General features: G+C 27.2%; 1 protein-coding gene and 1 long non-coding RNA gene across 9 annotated transcripts in view; both read left to right on the forward strand.

Moving 5' to 3' along the window:
- Positions 1-19968, forward strand: part of LOC105833721 (extracellular serine/threonine protein CG31145) — an 81057-nt gene that overhangs the window by 22764 nt on the left and 38325 nt on the right. For 4 of the 8 annotated variants that reach the window (XM_036283512.1, XM_036283519.1, XM_036283517.1 and 1 more), the window contains 2 exons: positions 11327-11379; positions 14404-14753. In XM_036283512.1, coding sequence (XP_036139405.1) covers positions 11327-11379; positions 14404-14753 — 403 coding nt within the window. Of the gene's footprint in view, positions 1-11326; positions 14754-19968 lie in introns of those variants that run through there. The other 4 variants (XM_036283511.1, XM_036283509.1, XM_012675672.3 and 1 more) reach the window with 2 other exon arrangements.
- LOC118644616 lies at positions 5008-6339 on the forward strand. Its single transcript, XR_004962397.1, has 2 exons — positions 5008-5716; positions 5837-6339. It is a non-coding gene; the product is annotated as an uncharacterized LOC118644616 (long non-coding RNA).

Genomic DNA, 19968 nt, shown 5'->3' on the forward strand with positions numbered 1-19968 from the left:
CTGTTTATTCTACATATAGTATGGGTATCAATCTATTGCTAATAAATTTCTAATATAGCTATAGTATATCTACTCAAATATTTATAAAAGAACACAAAAAGATATTTTTTATAACCTTTTCTTGTATACATAATATGTATAATATATAACTTTATATATAAACATATTTTGTCATTAAATGAAATTTAATTATATTATTTGGAAATACATTTAAGCTGGATTAGAAGAAAGTTACAAAATTAATACTCATTACCAACATATTTTTTATAATTACTTAAAGAATATATATTATAATTTTTCAGGAAATGCCACTTTAAAAGACTTATGTTAGTATTGGCGATTTTCTTCTATTATTCGATTATCTTATTTTATTTTACTTTATACAATAATAAAAGAAATTAATTTTTAATTTTTTTTTAATATTCTATATATTTTATTACTTATATTATTAAACAATTTTTTATTATAATTTTAATCTGCAGAGTGCAAAAATAACGCATTCACTTTTATTAAAAAATAATTTTATATGTTTAGATCTGTTAGATCTGTTAGATATGTTAGTCTCGTAACTTTAAAAAAGGACAAATATAAAATTCACAATTTGATATTTCGAAAGAAAAAGATATAACGTGAGAGCCTTGTCAGTAGCGACATGCTGCTGAGAAGCTCTTCTAAGAAATTTCCTAAGGCGAGAACCTTTTCTTTGCTTTTGTAATTAAACAAAATTTTTTGTATAAAAATCTTTTGTGAGATTTGAAAACTTACTCTTTTATATTAGGATAAAATTAATTCTATGTATGACTAGATATATTTTTTTTACGCTAGTAAAATAATAAACATAAATAATAAATTTGTTTTTTTACTGTAAAAGAGTAACACAAAACTAATTGTAACACAAAACTAATAATAGAATTAAAGGAACGTTTTTTATAGTAGTAAATTAATAAAAATTATTTTAAATTTATTAAAAACAGTACATATCTAATTATTTTACAATTTTTGATGTTTCGAGGATCGCAATATTTTCCATTTATTACGTTTCTTAATTTTCCATTTATACAAATTTAATTTTTTTTATTTATCAATTTTGTCACGTCGCATGTCTTCATGTTTCTTCGCTCTTAATTACAAAAAGTGAATGATGTGTAGAATGCAAAAATAAAAGGAATTAATAAATTTAGGAACACACATAAATTAATTACAGCGAGTATGTAAGAAAAATTTCTAAATGTTTGTAAATCAGCGATTAAAAATAGTATAGCTATTATAACTTTCAAATTTATCGTTGAATTTTGTAGCTAAACTTTTTGTTCCAATTGCAATCTCTTTACTAGACCATTTCTGTATATAAAAATAAAATTTCTCGATAATTTGATATCGAGTTTAATTTATATACATAATTTAATTTAATTATGACAATATTCTTTGAAACGATTTTGCATGTTTTATTAATATTTTTTCTGTATTAATACAAATTTTTAATTTATAATAAGATTGTACAATAAGAATTTAATTACGTAATTTTTTATTTTCTAGCAGTTTTTCTTCATCATGAATTTGTTTTCTATGTATTTTTTAAACTAATAATACATTATTTTTATTGTTATTATTTTTACACACTAATTTCTCAATGTAAATTCTTAAATTCTTGCATATATGTAAGATATTAATTTTAATTGTAATTCTTTGTTTTTGAATTTTTTTTAAGTAAGTTTGTCTCTGTTTTTTTATTTTCTTTACTGCGAGAGTTTTAAGGTATTATAAGAAAGAAGGAAGAAAGAGAAAAAGATAAAGAGTATTTTTATCAAATGACGTCAAAATATTTGAAATTTAATTATTTTTTTCTCTTTTCGCTAATGCGAAACAAAAAAATCCATATCTTTTTTTTATGTTTTGCGTATATAAAATAAATAAGTAAATTATGAGATATCTTTTGTTGCATTTTTTATTCTCTTGATACAAAAAGTAAAATTCAAAAACGTACCTGATTTGAGATTAATATCAATTAGTTTAAAAAATATAAAATTTAAGTGGTTATTTTCTTGTCATGGACACATTTTTTAATTGTTGCAATTAAATTTCTCAAACTCTTCAGAACAAGTTACGGAGAAGGACAATTTTTAACTTTTAAATGGTAGAGGAAAGGAGAAGATTATGTAATCTTCTTTTCTTATCATATTATTTTGTTTTTTTTTAGAAATAACTAAGCAGACGTAATTAGACATAATTAAGTTACGTGATATAACTAAGATACTTGTATTTAATATGGCCAAGTATCTAATTTGGCTTATTGCCCAAATAGTTACAATGAATTTCAGTTAACACTAATATATCGCTCAGGAAGTCGACACGATGTGTTTATGTCAGTTAGCCGGTCAATATTTGTCTTTTTGTAATCATATTTTGTAATCATATTTCAAATTATGCTGTTTTAAATCTAAATAATAATTATTTATTTTTTGTTGTGTATTATTTTATTATTAGTCTATAATTGTACAGTTAAGTATTCTGCACATTCTGTACTTATAAATTTATTGCCATTCAAGTAATAATTATATTAATATTATTTATTATTCTTTTATATTAAAATGTTATTCTTATTGGTTGAAATTTCTGATTATTTCAATTGTAATCGTTTGCGTTGTGACTGACTAATACGCGTCTTACCATGCATCTTGAACGCTCAGCGACCCGGCACGAGGCCTGGCCTCTTGCATAATCCGCGCGATGCATACACGTGCTTGCGCATAAGAACACATTATCCAACCAGTTGTATGCGCGTACGCCGGCTATCTTCGCTGTTGTGTACCTCGAGGGCGTGCGTTTGTGAAAACGATTTTACCGGCGCTCACTGTATTGTTTTGCATCGCTAATTTTGTTTTGTTTTTATTAAAAAAAAAAAAAAAACGTGGCATTTGTTTAGTTTTCTTATAATAAATGGGCTTTATATTTTATAATTTTTTTATGTTCTAAAAGTTAATATTAATTGAGGAAAGTCATCAACATACTGGCATATTTTGTTTTTATAATGTTTGTAAATATTTTTTAAATAAATAAAAGCTAAAAATGAAAACAAAAACTTCTTTTATCAGAAGATATAGCAGTTTTTATATTTTTTGTGTTTTATATTTTTTGTTTTTTAATAAATAATGTTTTTGCAAAAAAGAACGAGAAATTGGGTTCCAAAATTGATAGTAAGCTGCAATAATAACATAATTCAGTGTTGAAAAGTTAAATTGCTTTATTTTTTATAAAAATTAATAAATTGATTTAATTGTATAATATAGTTAAAAATTAAGATACACACATTGTTGTGTAGCACTAGCGGATCCTGACATCAAAGGGAGGGAGAGAGTTGTTTATCATAAATCGTGTATCATACATCGAACACAGTGTGGATCCTGTGTAAGAATTTAATCTACAGACATATTAGCCATTTTGAATGATAGTTTGTCGTGGATATTTATTATACCACGCTGGAAATAATCAATTGAGTAATAACTCCGCAAAAACAATTAAATGACCTATTCTGAGGATATTGCATAAGATATTCGAAAATATGTTACGTAACATCTTATTATACTTTGTTATTCTCGTCAAATTTCCATCGGTTTTAGATTTCAAAAAAATATTTTTGTATTCTGCAGAGTATTAGTAACGATAATCTATAGATGAATTTTAGGCGCCGATTAATGATCAAAAATCGCCACTTTTTACCGGTTCTCTTTTATATTTATTTGTTTCTCTGTTTCAATGTTTGTTTTATTTTAAAAATGCGAAAAAATGTTAGAAATAAATGTATATAATGTTTTTGAGGAAATCTCGGGCCCGGGGCCTGCGGACTCCATCAGTCTCTCTTATTAAAAAAACCAGCGAGCGTAATATTGAATGTTATTTCCTTTCGACTTGTCTTGCGAAAAGATTTTGCAGACAGGTTTTGCGGAAGAAAGCGAAAACTGGCTGGAAACCCAAGCAAAACTGTGCAGGCGAGTCTGCATGCAAGAACATGCTAACACATTTCTACTTCCTTCATCCCTTCTCCCGTTTGCCTCGTTTCTCTTAGTCTCGACTTTGAAAAAAATTGGTGCGATTGGTGAAACGCTTTTACAAAAAATAACGATTTGCACTTTCACTAATATGATTTTATTGATACGATCAATTCGTTTCGTTAATAGAAATTGTTTAATAGACTCGTTTAATAGAAATTGGTTGAAATCCTTTAAGCACAATATTTTCTTACATTTTTTATTCAGATAAATATAATTTGATATTTAAAGAATTTCTTATTTATTGACCTATCTCAACTTGAATAATAAATTGAACATAATAAAAAATAATTTTTATTTTGCTATATTTTTTAATCAATTTTACATCTTTCTTTTTTTTGCTTTTTATAATTCTTCATGTATGAGTTATTATACTCTAAATTAATATTAAAATTAATATTAAAAGGTATATTTTTATTACTATAAAATTTTAGAAAGTATATTTAACAAATATTAGAATAATTTATGATATTTAATGCATATCATTATTCTCAAGTATAAGATCTTTTGTCCGATGCAATTGAGTGCTAACGACACTATTGTATAACTCAATTACAAGGTTATTGTAATTTTTGCTCTCTTTTATTTAGAAAATATATACGCATTTATAAAGTAGAGAACAAATTTAGGGATTTTGTAACAGTATTCTTACCTAATAATGAAATTCTTTGTTTTTAACTTTTTTTTAACTTTTTTTAAAATCAAAAACTCACTTTATCTCTCTTTTTCTCTCTTTCTTTCAATCTTTTTTACTCTTTTATCTCTCTCCGCCATTTTTTATAATATCTCTGTCATTATTATAAATAAGGCGTTTTTCTTTCAATCTTTCTTCTTTTTATAAATTAAACATCCTTTTTTCTCTCTAATGCTTTTGAACACTGCTTCTTTTTTTATAAAAGGAGTTATTATAATATTTTATTTGATTATTATATCTTTTCCTTGAAATAAATTTTTTAATACAAAATAAAAGGAGAGCGTAAAACCAAAAGGAATTTTAAAACAATTTCTTATCTAAAATTAAAATCCACAATATATTTACTTTTTTCTATCGACATAAAGATTGCATGATGATAGTAACGTAATTTGAAAGGATTGCAGAATGATCTACGTCAGTAATTCTTTTTTAGATTGATTTTTATGTCATTGCCAATGCCAAATCGCGCGATTAAAACTGATATTCAGAATCAACTTCTACAACTTATAAAAACTTTATTTAAAAATATTTTTAAATAAGTAAAAATTGATCACTTAAATCGTCAAAAGTTCGAATATTATATAAATGTTAGATTGTCGAATGGTAACTGTCAAAGGTGACAGCAGCAGACGACACAATAAAACAAGTTACAGAACACAAACCTGACAACCGATTAGGATCGCGGAAAAGCGATGACAAAATTAATAACACGCATTTTTAAAAAGTGGATTAGACACCACGTGGCGCACGTTATTTAGCGTTTTAATTTTTACCTTTTAAAAATAAACTGCAACAATAATAGTGCAGATAACCATCTATACAAATTATTATTATTTACTAACTTTGCGATGGCAGCCTCTCACAGAGTTAACGTAACAAAAAATCAAATAACGTCGCGAAAAAGCAGTGACATCATTTTAATAGATTAGATTACCGATTTTATGCCTTAACTATCATTAATAAGGCAAAATGCGAGGTAATTCCTTAAGATTAATAAGTTAGAAAAAAGTATTTAGGTGCACATGAATAATTTATAATAATAACAAATATCTAGTATATATAAACATTTAATTAATTGTGAACAAACTTTGTTTAGAAGTCGTGTGCTGGCTGTTGGTAGCGATTGGTTAAATGCAATTTGTTAATGGTTGTCTGTTAGTGGTGGTTGGTTGGGACTTGTTGTTTGGGAAAACAAAATTAATAATTTCTTCACCAACTGCTTCTGCAATTTGTGTACAATGCGAAAATGTACAAATGCGAAAACAATATCAAAGTACGTTAGAAAAGATATTATTAACAGGCGCAGAAGCGCTCCGTTTACAATAGCATTTTTAAATATATAGCTTAATAATTATTGAATAGAAACATAATTCAACATAAGCCTTGTAATTTTAATCTTTTTTTAACCTTAAAAATTTTTTTAGAATCTATTACACGAATTATCAAAAGTTGACTGTTAGTTGTCAAATTTGATAGCAACAGAATGAAGTAAGTCATAAAACAACATGAACGTGATAACCAAATCAAGCCATCACCAATCAGCATCACGGAGAGGCGATGGCAAAGTCAATACAAAATGTTTCATTTTAAATGCTGCAAGGTTATCTTGAAAAAAAGTATTTTTGAGAGAAACATTTTAAACAAAATTTATGTATTATCTGTGGAGAGAGATAAATATAAAATTAATTTTAAAAAAATTGAAAATTTTTGAAAATTGTATAAAGGTTATCACCATTTTTTGAAACAAAATTATATGATTTTTTAAATCATACAATACGATTTGTTTAATTATGCTTTGCATATGAAAGAATTGAAGAAGAATTATTAAAAAATCAAGAATTTATGACATATTTTATATTTGTATTTTAACATAAAATATCTATCATGTCAATTTATTATATTGAATGCACATTCTTTGATTCAAATTTTTTATTATACTTACATAAAAATATATTTTTGACATGTTAGAAATAGTAACAAATTCAAATTTTGATATATTTTGATAATGCTTGTCTAAAAATTATTTTAATAATAATAATAATTTTAGTATATATATTAAATATAATAAATATATTTATGATGTTAAATAGCTTTATAAGCAGATATTTTTTATTCATTTTTTCACATAATATTGACGATAATAGATTCTCTTGTATATATTACTCTTTTTTTTATATAACGGCAGTATCTTTTTTATAGCGTAAAAGCCGTAAAATGACGCGTGCCGTTGGCAAGCTCGTTATGTCCGTTGAAAATTGCACTCGGAGGTTTCCACTTTTTGCTTGCGAAACAAATTCCTGTGTGAGATTCAATAAGCGCGAGAGAGTCTAGTTGAGGATTCGAGAAAAAGACAGAGAGAGTGGGAAAGGAATTTTGTGGAGTTGGCATATAATCGAATCCCCCTTAAAAACTGTTTTTTTTAATGACTCTGTTTTCATTTTATTCGAAAAATATGGAAAATTCGTGAATTAAGAATTATATATTATATGCATTAAATATCTTGACAATTTAAAGAGCATGTCTGTATTAATTATATTTAACATTTTTGTTTATTTTTATTTTTCAAAATAATTTTGATATTTTTGGTATTAATAGACTCTTTTGTATATATAACATTCAGTTCTTTAAAATACAATTTTTCTGACATTTAATGCAATATTATATAAGACACAATATTTTTATATAATTTATGTATGTCAGATATTTAAACATTTTCATAATTGAAAATATATCTTTTTCTTTTACACAATAATCTTTTTTTAAACAAGTGTAATAGGAAATAAAAATGTTATATTATATATTTAAAATTTTAAAATATTAAAAATAACCTAATGTATTACATTATAATTAAATTATAAAATAAATCTATATGAACATAATCATAAATAATATAGTATAATTTATAGAATTTATATCTCTCTATTTAGAGATTTATAAAACATATTCGTGATAAAAGTATTAATATTTCCGGTAAAATTTGTGCTGATTATTGCACTTTTGCAAGTTTATCATGTGGATATTATAATGTATAATAAATTACAAAAATATTGTCATGATCTAGTGATGTAAGTTAGGACAAAGTGCAAATAGGTCGTGAGTCATTCTCGCGTCATCGAAATCTTATAATTCAGAAAATACAAATCTACTGTAAATATAAAATGAGAATAAAATTCAATTAGAATTAAAACTTTAAATTACATTTTTAAAATTATAAATGCTATTACACATTTATTTTTCGTTCACGGAAAACTCTGTATGATAATTATATAACTGATAAACTATATTACTTATATAAGTTTTAAATAGATGAAAAAGGTGGAACTTAGTGATAATAAAAAATGCATACGCAACTTTAATATTTCGTCTTGAAGCATAGCCACTGTAGAGATATTAAATTATGCAGCTATTTCGATGTAACGCTTTTTCCCTTATTTATATATTGTATGTATATGTCATATGTACATACGTGATCGTGCGCGCATAAAATGCATAAGTGATATACCAGTATTGGCGACCTACCTCTATACGTATACATATAATAGCTTGCACCGTCGCCTTTATGACGCGACTTTGCGATAACTGTAATGGCCACTCTCGCAACGCGCAGCCCCATTACCGTCACTCTATTTCACAGTTGATATCCACCCGCTTCCACCCTTCTCTTAAAGAGTGCACCTTGACCCGGCAACACAAACCCTCTCGCGGATGATAAAAAGCCGTAATGTGCTATTTCTACATATATGAATCTTTTTATTTGCATTTTTAGTTTTCTCGAGGAGACATCAATATCAATTAAATTGTATAGATACTATGTACAAAAAATAGTATATGTAGGCAAAAAAGGCGGTTATAAAATATTATAAATTTTGTTTTTTTGAAATAATTAAGTATAAAATCTGTGTAATATAACTACTTAAAATACATTTTTATTAGTATATAATTACAAAAAATTAATACTCAACATATTTCTACAACTTATGTAAAGAACACATAATTATAAAACTTTCTGCTATCTCTGAAATTGAATTTTTGTTCCTACTACAATACAGCGAACACTACTTATCAGTCGCCATATTATGACATCTAAACAGGTTGCAAAGAATTAGTTTTAACTATTGCCATCAGTACCAAAGTGCAGTTTAAATTAAGAGATTTCGTGGTATCTCATAATCCCTTCTCAGCAAACAAGGTGACGTTAAATGATGTTTCAACAATGTTTTATTAATATCAGAGACATCAATAAGACGTTATTTAACGATACCTTTACTGAGTTCTTACGTTATGCTTTAGTAAATTTACAGCATTAATTACTAAGAAAAAGATATATATATATATATATATATATATATATATATATATAATAATATACAGAAATTTGTGCCATATTCCCCTCTTTTCTCTTAAGTTATTAAAAATTATAAGATTTCTTGTTAAAGTAATTATAATAAGAAAGATTGCTCAAGCTGAACGTGATTAAGCAAATGTAAAAATAAAATTGTCAAAAATAGGTGCAAAATGTCAATAACATATAAATTTTTAAGAATATATTAATATAATAAACTTTGCAAATATAATTTATATGAAAAATTATATTATGCATGTAAATTATATGAAAAAAATTTTTTTATAAAACGACAATGTGATACACTGCAATATCGAAAATCGTGAGGTCGTTTATTTTTAAAGAATAGATAAGAATCATCTTAAAATTCGTAATATTTATCGATATGATTTGAGGCAATTTTTGAACGGCAATTTCATCGAAATCTGCGATCTGAACAGGTACTTACATCATGTAATGCGAGCTCAGATTTTGCTGTAAAAGTCGAGGTAAAAGTTCACCGGTTGTTGCATCGGAATTGAAAGCGCCATTGAAATTCTGTGTGTCCTGTGATTCCGATATAATAAAGATACCATATATACTTATATACGATCATTGCTGTACCTCCGCGTGGAAGAAAACTGCGCGTGGAATTCGTAAACCTCCATTCGCCTATGTGATCGCGTTTTCGAAATAACACATGACCCCCTTGGTGGTATTTGAGGTTTTCCAGCCCTTTTGCTTCTCATTAGCGTTCGCTAATTAATTAGCAATTAGTAGAATGGGAATTTTACTGACAAATACGAGAACATATGTATCCAATGTTATCAGTACTATCAAGTAAAATGTTAAAATTTCGGAATTGTTACATTATTAATTATATTACATTATATCATTAGTTATATTATTATACATTTATATAACATTGTGTTACACACATACACATTTTTTTACTTTATAATGCGATTATACTATTATAGTTTTTGTAAACAAACATAATATTATTCATCTACAAATATAAAAACATTAAAAATCTAATCAGGTTTTGTAATACAATTATAAAAATAAAGATGCAATAACTTAATTCAGTTATAATTACTCATAATTACTTTTTCTTTGCAAATTTAATCATATGCTAGGTATATATGTGTGTAATATTTAGACAACATCTGAATGATATATGATTGTACTTGTTGAATTGTTTTAAATAAATAGAAAAAAATAAGTGATTTTAACTAAGTTACATCATGCTAATATACCATTTATATATGTGAGTTGCCGATTTTGTAAGTTGTAAGCTATAGTGCGATATAAATATCAACAAAATGTGGCACATACACTATGTATAGGACAGTAACTATAGAATGATATAAAAGTGGATGCCGTTGCGCGCCGTAGTAAAAATAACGCTGGCCAGTTTCATTATCGGCTTGAATTACATGCCAGGCATCACATAATATATCACAACGATGTATCGCAATGTGACGCAATGCATTGAAATACGTAATTATAATGTAAAAAAATTACTTAAATCACAGATTTGGCACAATTTATCCTTTCTTGTTTTTTAAAAAATTTTAAACAAAAATTATATAAAAAGAATTATATAAAGCGTCTTACATAAAATGTACGAGATGTTTTATTTAAAACTGTTGAAAACAACGGGGACTTTTTTTGTAAATCTTTTTTATAATTTATTTAATTTATTCTATATAATTATGAGACCTTCTAAATGACAGAGTGTTATCCTGATCTTTTTAAAAAGAATAAAGGATTCTTTCAAATTTTCATATTTATTTGTGTTGTATTGGAAATTAATAAATACAAAATTTGAAAATTGGTTGCTTAAATAGCATTATATCATAACAAAAGTTACAAAAACTTAATGTATTCTTGACAAAAAGTTAAATACTGTTTGAACATCAAGCTATAACTTCTGATGTTGACTTGCGTGCAAATTATAGTACTTAAATGAAAAGTATTTATAATACAAGCTTTGTTTATCAGGGTTGGAATAAAACTTTTTAACACATTACATATATTATATTCTAAATGATATGTGAATGTTAAAAAGGTTTATTCCTTTCTATGATGTATGTACAACTTAATGTCAAATTCCTCAATATGTGATAGAGTATTTTTTAATTTAAAATTGTATTGCATTAAAGATTTATAAGAAATAATGATTTAAAAAATTTTTTTATTGAACCATGTATTAATTTTTATGTAACTTTCTTTAGTAATAATATATTCTTTTTGTTACAGGCGATGCGACGGTGAGAACGCAGAGTGTCGCGGTGTCACACATTTTTCTTGAGGTTCAGTTAATTCCTTAGTTGTGATTGACCGTTTGATTATTTATGTGAATAGTATAATTCTTTAATATCTTTTGTGAGTGCTTAAAGCACGGTAAGCGTGCTTCGAGTACAGTTTAAAATTTTGTGCGTGCAAAACATCGGCGCGTTTCGACGTCAGATCACCCTTTGCGATTATCCGGAACTCTGGCCGACAGGAGATGTTCCGAAAGTGCAAGTTGCAGAGACACGACAGCGATTACCGACCGCCCGATATACACAGATAGCCCAAATGATTGTAGAAAGTCACGCGAAGGATTTAAATCGAAGTTAAAATTGAAATACGAAGAATCTCAATCAAAAAGCGGAAGATTTAGATCTGAAAACGAAAACAATGAAGGATCAAAGAACTTCAGAATAATAGATGGATCCTTTGAGTTATCGAATGTGATCCACGATCAGTTAACAATAAATCATGTTGAGAGATTCAGAAAAGCGAAGAGTTTCTTGAAGAGAGTGTTAAGAGAAAATGTAGGCGAGAGATGCAACGGATTACTAAAGACTATTAAACAAGGTCAATCGTTGCTAAAGAAAAATACCCAGCGGAATTCCGATTCGAAGAAGGATGTTGAAGAAATTTCTTCGCCGTTGATTGAAAATACTCTAGAGAAAACGCCATTGGATAGTATAAACAATCAGTTGAATTTAATATTAGAAAAAGAGGAAGATATAAGAGAAGATTTAAAGGAAGATATTAAAGAAACTTCTTCGTTTTTAAAGAAAAATATTAACAGAAGAGCTAACAGAAATCATCAGAATCCAGAACTGGGGAAGGATGTACGGAGAAGTTCACGATTACTGGAGAAAAATATTGAGGACAATTTATTATTAGTAAAGAAGAATATTCAAGAAAAAGCATCAGTTAAAAAAGAAGAATTAGTCAAAATACATTATAATCATAGCAGTTTTTTATTGACGAAAGAGGAAAACAATAAAGATATTAATAAAAGTTTTTTGTTACCAAAGAAAAATGATGAAGATTATTTATTGACGACAGATCTCAAAAAGGGCAATGGAAAAAATTTATTGTCGTCAAATAAGAATATCCAGAGAAATAAAACTAATGGGATTTCTCAATTGACAGTGGAAAATGTTGAAGAAACTAAATTATTCTTAAAGAAGTATGTTCAAGAGAATCCGTCATTGATAAGAAGTAATACTGAAATAAGTACACATTTAATAAATAAAAATGTGGATGATAATTCATTATTATATACAACAGATAAGACATTATTATATACAACAAAAAAGAATATTTTGATTGATCCGCTAATGCAATTGACAAAAAAAGACATTCGAGAGAATTTAAACTTGTCAGAAAGTGTCTTTGAAGAAGACATATTCTTATTAGAAAAAAATTCTGAGAAAACTCTGAAGTTAACAGTTAAAAGTTCCTTATTATCACAGAGAAAAGACATTTCTAATGATCCAAAATTACTATTAACAGAAATAATTATTCAAGCTGATTCTTTATTGACGAAGAATCTTATTTCTTCAACTGGGAAAGACATTTTTATAGTTTCACAATTAATAAAAAGGGATATCCCCAAAAATTTATTTTTGACAAAAAACTTGTATTGTCCTAATAAAAAAGTCATTTTTTTAGCTAAGCGAGACGTTTTTTTGTTAGAAGAAGAAAGAGAAGCAGACATTCTTGAAGAGAATGTATTATTGCAATTAAAAAGAAACATTGTCCAGAATAAATTCCCTGTGAAAGAACCTTGCTTTATAAGTGAAGAAGATATTTTAACTGGGAAGGAAGAAGAGAGAAGAAAGACTATTTATGACAATCCTTCATTAAACAAAAACTCGTGTTTAACAGTTGTTGACGATCAAGCAGTATACTTTACACCTACTTTAAGAGTCAAGCAAGTCAGAACTGATTTAATAAATTCTTCTTATCAATCATTTATCATTCAGAGACGTTTTCCAAAAGACATTCAACGAAAGGCTCTTCAGGAATCTGAAAAGAAAGTGCAAAAAGGAAGCAATGATATCTACAAAGTAAAGCGGTCACCTCCACCGAAGGAAAACTGGCCGGGTCAAGAGTTAACGGGATTTGATAACAGCGGGTCAACCGATAAACATGATTCGATCGTGAAATGTAAACTTATGGTTTCAGATCACTTTGCGAAACGTCAGTCGATCGTGAAACCATCTAAAGAGCATATTAAGATCTTCAAGATTTCCTCTTGTCCTGAACAACTAACAAATATCTTCGAAAAACTTTCATCAGTCGACTCTATCGTTAAAGGTGTACCAGAATATACAGATTTTGAAAAAGACAAGAAGAACACGAGGAATCCAGCAATTAAAATAAAGGGCTTTGATGAAAACTTGAAACGTCAAATCGTCAAAGTGCAGGAGTCCAAAAAAGCATTGAAGAAATCGATTGTTCAGACAAAAAGTTCTGAAGAAATTTTGACGAATCAAATTACTGAGGAAGATGTTAATAATTTATTTAACTTAAAAATAAATAATAACTTTGAAACTTTATATCATCAGCAATTAATTCAAAGAGATTCCAAAAACTGTTTTTATCTTCGAAATCAACAAGTTGATAATTCTATAGATCCACGATTGCTATTAATAGTATGTTCTAAAGAAGATCTGGAAAAAAGATACATCTCGAAGATTAAAGATTCAATTACAAAGATAAAAGACCCCAAAACAATTTTTAGAAAACCGTCCGTCAAGATACATACCAATGATTCAGCGAAGATAATCAATAATTTTGAAATTTTTAGTCAACAATTGTTCCAGAAATCTTCCATTATTACAGAGCGTCGATCAGATAATTCACAGTTGCCATTGATTGAGCAGAAATTATTGGAAAGTGAGAAGAAACGTAGATCAATTGGCAAGAGACTCTATAAAAATTTCACAATGAGATTAAACGTCAAATTTATTCGTATTCGTGATAAGTTAGTGCTATGCCTAAGTGCACTCGCCATCGTGTTCACATTGCTGTTGGTGATGGATTTGCAGATGGACTTGGGTTACAGCGGCCACCATTTGAATCCCAGCCACGCTCGAATTCGAATCGGCGATCCACCGGACGCCGACACCGTCTACAATAATTTTCGTCGGAAGTTTCTTCAACGCGGTAACGGCAGTCGCGAACAGACTAATAGCGACGTAACGCCCATTGTTGAAAAATCCAGGAAAAACGAGGTAATGCCATTGTCGTCGACGATGAGAAAGCACGACGATTTCACGGATTTAGTAAACTTGATGGTGAACGGTGCGGTGAACGTTGACGAGGGAGTAGCAAGAATTAGCGGAGAGGATCGAGAATATAATCCGACGATCGGAGAATTGCGAAAGATGACTTTGAAGTAAGTAACAAAATTGATTAAATATTTTTCTTGAATACTTATAGTGTATACTGTATAATAATATTATAAAAATTATAAAAGCATTATACATTAATAGGAAGATTTTGTTAATTTAAATTTTGCTAAATTTTTTAAACTTGAATATTAATTTATTAATATTTAATTGTATTAACTAAAGTATACCAACTAGAATATTAAAAGTTATTAAAAAATAAAAAATAAATTTTTGATACACTGAGAAATAGTTATATTCTTAAATTCTTAAATCCATTATTAAATTTTTCCAGTTTAACTTAATATATTAAATACATAAAAATATTTTAATTGAAAAGATTTAATTAATTGGAAAATTTAAGAAGATAACTACTATATAATCCTACTATATAAAAAATTTATATTTTTATAACTAATATTTGGAAAAAAGTTAAAAAGGAGAAATTATATTTTGTAAGAAATAAAATCCGTGTGCATGTGTGCGTGTGTGTGTGTGTGTGTGTGTGAAGAGATGAGATACATATGTATATTACATTATATTTTTATTTAAAAAATCTTTTTTATGCAATGTTCAATTTTTTTATTTAATTATATTAAATATTTTTAATTTTTATTTTATTTATATTTATTTATATTTATTAAATATTTATATTTAATTATACAGAATATTTATAATTTTTAGTAAAATAAAACGGTTTTACTAAATATTTATTTATAAATTTGAAATATTTATTCTAAGCTTAATTGATTCTAACTTGTTATTTTTTAAATTATAAATAAATTAAAAATTTGTTGTGTCTTTTAAAATATTTTTTGTTGTTAATATATTATTTTTACATGTGGATAACAGAAGCAGATTTCTCCTAATTTTGTAATAAAATTCTTTCCATAAAGATTTAATTTTATCAATCTCCTCTTTTTTTTCTCAATTCATTGCTTGTATACATATATGTTGTTTTCAAAGTATAATTTTTAAAATAGTCTTTCTTTATAATCTTTTCTTCTTCGATGTTAGTGCAGCTTTAGGCGAGATGTGAGTTGGCGGCGCATGCACGAGTGCGTTTGCCGTTTGCAAACGTAATTATACCGATGACAGTCGGAACGAACATACGTAATCTCAGTGTACGTGTGTGAATCTGTTACGTGTACACACACACACACACACACACACACACACACACACACACACACACACACACACACAATGCGCGCGCGCGATGGAAATGTTGTTGGTACAGGTGCGTGATGTTCCATGGCACCTTCATGAAACGGTGGAATTACGTTTCGTTATAATCGCGGTAGAGAACACATATAAAGGTTATTGTTAGCTCTGTTCGATCTCACATCATTGTTCCGCCTGGAATGATTCTTACTTCGTTATTTCTACAATACTTTTCGAGACTTTGTTAGTGGAAAAATAGATGGATCGAATAGAAAGACACTAATTCATCAAATTTTTGTGATTTTTCTTTCAGCAAATATAACAATCTTTTTATTTTTCTAGATATATTTGCTAATATCTCTCAATTATTTTCTTATAAATACTAAAATTTTTAACTTAATAATATTGTATTCAAAGAAGTTCAAAGGCCTATTAATGCTATTATTTATTTCGTAAGACGTAAAGGTCACTTTGCTACATTACGGACATGATTATACAGCGATGACGGAAGCGCAATGATTGCAGTTACGGTGATGTTCTATTTCCGTGATGACGCATAATTATTAAAGATAGCACATGAAATATGCGTATTTAATAAAACTGAAAATATCCCAAACTAATTAACAATTATCACAATAGCTTTCAAATCAACAAACACCAAAAGTTTTTATTTCATTACTTTTGTTACATTATTTTTCTCGAGTTAAACTTCAGGCTGAGACTTAACAAAAGTATATTTTTTGAATAATCTGAAGCAAATTTGTTTATATTAGATTTTATATTAAAGATTTAGATATAGAAAATTGATTTATTTTGCTGACAAAAATCGACATTATTGTAAAAAAAGTAAATTATTAAAATTAAGATTGAAGCCATGAGATCTTTATATTCCTCTTTCTTAAAGTACATATTAAAATTTAGTTGAAACAAAAAAATAAATTACTATTGTAATTAAAAATTAATTACAAACTGTAATTATATATACTAAAGAGAAAAATCGTTATTTTGACTCACTTTATCAATTTGGTTACATTTCTTCACATACAGTTTACATACACAGTTTAATTGAAAAAACTGAAGAACCGAAGATTTAGTTCACAATATTGCAATGGCAAATGGTTAACAAACACAGAACACACACACACACACACACACACACACACACACACACACACGCACGCACGCACGCACGCACGCACGCACGCACGCACGCACGCACGCACAAAGAGACATTTTCTATATTAATTTCAGATCATTATTTAAATCATTTTTATAAAAGAATAAGTCATTACATATTTTCTCTTACATATTTTAACTAAAATTTATTGTTGTATTACGCTTATGAAACCATGAAATGCGTTAGATGGTAAATTATAAAGGAAAATGCGTCATCAGCATGCGTCCATTCGTCGTATGTTATGTTAGTGTTTCTCGTCATCTCGTGTCACCTTGCGGCTAATTCTCGGAATGTCACTTGCATTCAATAATGATAATGCATTTTAAAAGTTAGAAGATGTTAATTTTGCATATTTGTAATGTGACGTATAATTAAATTATAAAATAATTAATATTTAAATCATCATTAAAATTTATCAACTTCATTAACATTTGTCAACTTTAATGTGTTTATTTGTTTATCTGTTCATCGATCTGTTGACCGTGACTGTTTGTAAATCCTCATTGTGATTGACCATTTAATTAATTAATTATTAATAGGTATAGTCGTTGATTTTGTATAAATTTCTATAAAATAAATACATTTTTATATAAAATTTTATTTTATGAAAATATTGTTAAATTTTTCTGGCAGTGTTATAGCATATATTAATGTAATATAGTTTTAATTAACATATTAAATTTGATATATGCATGCACAAGCGAATAATGTAAAAATAAATACGCCAATAAATACGAGCGAATTGAAACGATTAAGAAGAAAAAAAAGACATTTTCAATATAACATTCCAATAAAATGGCGCTTTTAGATTAGCTATTTATCTACGCGATACTTTATCATTGTAAAAAATATGTCATCGCTTTTTTAGGCTTTGAAATTTCTTGAATAATCCAGAAAGGTTGAAAGAGATAGCGCAAAAGCGAGATGCATTTCAAATATTTGAGGTAAAGAGAACGGATAAAGCTGATTTAAATTTCGCCGATTAGAATGTCTAACAAATGGAAAAAAATTCCCACGCTTTCTCGGGAATTGACGTTGTGAGATCGGAAATAATCTCGATCTTGATTAAAGAAAACAATACTGATCTGAGGAAATGAGAAGATTACAGGCTCTATCGAATTGCTGCCATCTTGTCAACTTAACACCAATTTAAAATGTAATTACAACTGCTTGAAATGCAAAAGTTGTCTGTTAAGATTCTAAGATAAAATTCTATTTGTAAAGATTTGATGTTTTATTAGGTATATTGAAGGATTATTATATTATTTTAATTAAAAATTAGATTATAATAATAACAAAAAGTAAAAAATAATTATATAAGTAATATAAAAATTAACAACTTTTTATTAACAAAAGGTTTTGTGTGCGTGCGTGTGCTCGTGCGCGCGCGTGTGTGTGTGTGTGTTTGCAATTGATTTTTAATTTGTTATAATATAATTTAATTATTTATTACTTTTTATTATCAATCTTATTTTTAATTAAAATACAATTTATCTAATATATTTTGATATTGATTAAGAGATTATGGGTTAACATTTGCAATGACTGTAATAAGAAAAGTATTTTTTTAGTAAAAAAAATGTGTAATTCTATTCAATTAAATAAGAAGAGAATCTTTGTTTATGTATAACAAATTTCATATCGCGTATTCATGTTTTATAGTCGATCGAACGCATTTCTAACACGCTTTACGATCGTAAAATAAGGTATGGAGTTTTGTTATATATATGATATGTGTGTGTGTTTGAGCACGCGTGTGTGAGGGGAAGGGAGGGAAAGGGTGCGGACGCTACATTTGTGTTAATCATAAGACATGAATTGCCAATATTTTTAACATAGCAGAAAGAAGAATATAAAATATGAATTGAAAATGATTGAATCATAAACCTTGTCAGTTATTTAATTTCTGACCAGCGAATTCTATTAATCCTTATCGCGCGGTTTCATTCAATAACAATCAAAACCGACACTGAAATCGCCGAATCGAGAAGGAAGTATATTTTACGCATATTGTACAGTGTTATAAACAATAGCAACTATATCTTTTGAGCAAGCGTAAAATTTTTTAATAAGTAAATGGGAATATAATTTTTATTAGATTCTTATAAACATTTTTTACTTATAATGTTCTTTTTTATTATAAACTTTTTGTACATAATAATTAGACTTTCTTAGATAAGTGTAATTAATTTTATTTGAATTAGTCTTTTAAAATTAACACGTTAAAAAATAAAAATAACATAATACAGAAAATCTAAACAATAAAAACTAAAACAAATAACCAGCAGAAAAGACAGATATGTGCTTACAACTTTAGCTACAACTTTTTCATAGTTGAAATATATACACATTCATACGTGAAACGTATAACGTCCGTTTGGGGTCGATCATCCATTAGAAATACAGTTATGTAATTGCTGCACGCAAGGATAAACTGGATTATCGTATCCGCGAAACTGGATACACCAGTTGCATATCATGACCGATATCCTGTGGTGAAATAATATCATTTATAAAATTATATCATATTATAAATAAAATCTGCAAGTAAAGAAATTTTTGACTGTGTCTTCAAAAACGCATCAAATGTCTGTACATTAAATTGTTTTTTGTCAAAAGTAAATTTGTTTTTAATTAAGGGGATATTTTTCTTTAAAAGAAAAAAATTAATTTAAAAAATTCAATGTTTTTAACATTTAAAGCCTTTAAAATACATTTTGTAAATATTTTTTCAATATTTGATGATTTGACAAAATTATAGGCAAACAAAAAAACAGTGAATAGCGCATGGGTCAAAATCAAAGTACTTGATTCAGTATTTATCATGTTTATTATGGGATGTTTTTGAATAATAAGGAAATTTGTAAATGTAAGTCATTTAC

This window comes from Monomorium pharaonis, chromosome 1 (genome assembly GCF_013373865.1).
Source record: "Monomorium pharaonis isolate MP-MQ-018 chromosome 1, ASM1337386v2, whole genome shotgun sequence".
NCBI lineage: Eukaryota > Metazoa > Arthropoda > Insecta > Hymenoptera > Formicidae > Monomorium > Monomorium pharaonis.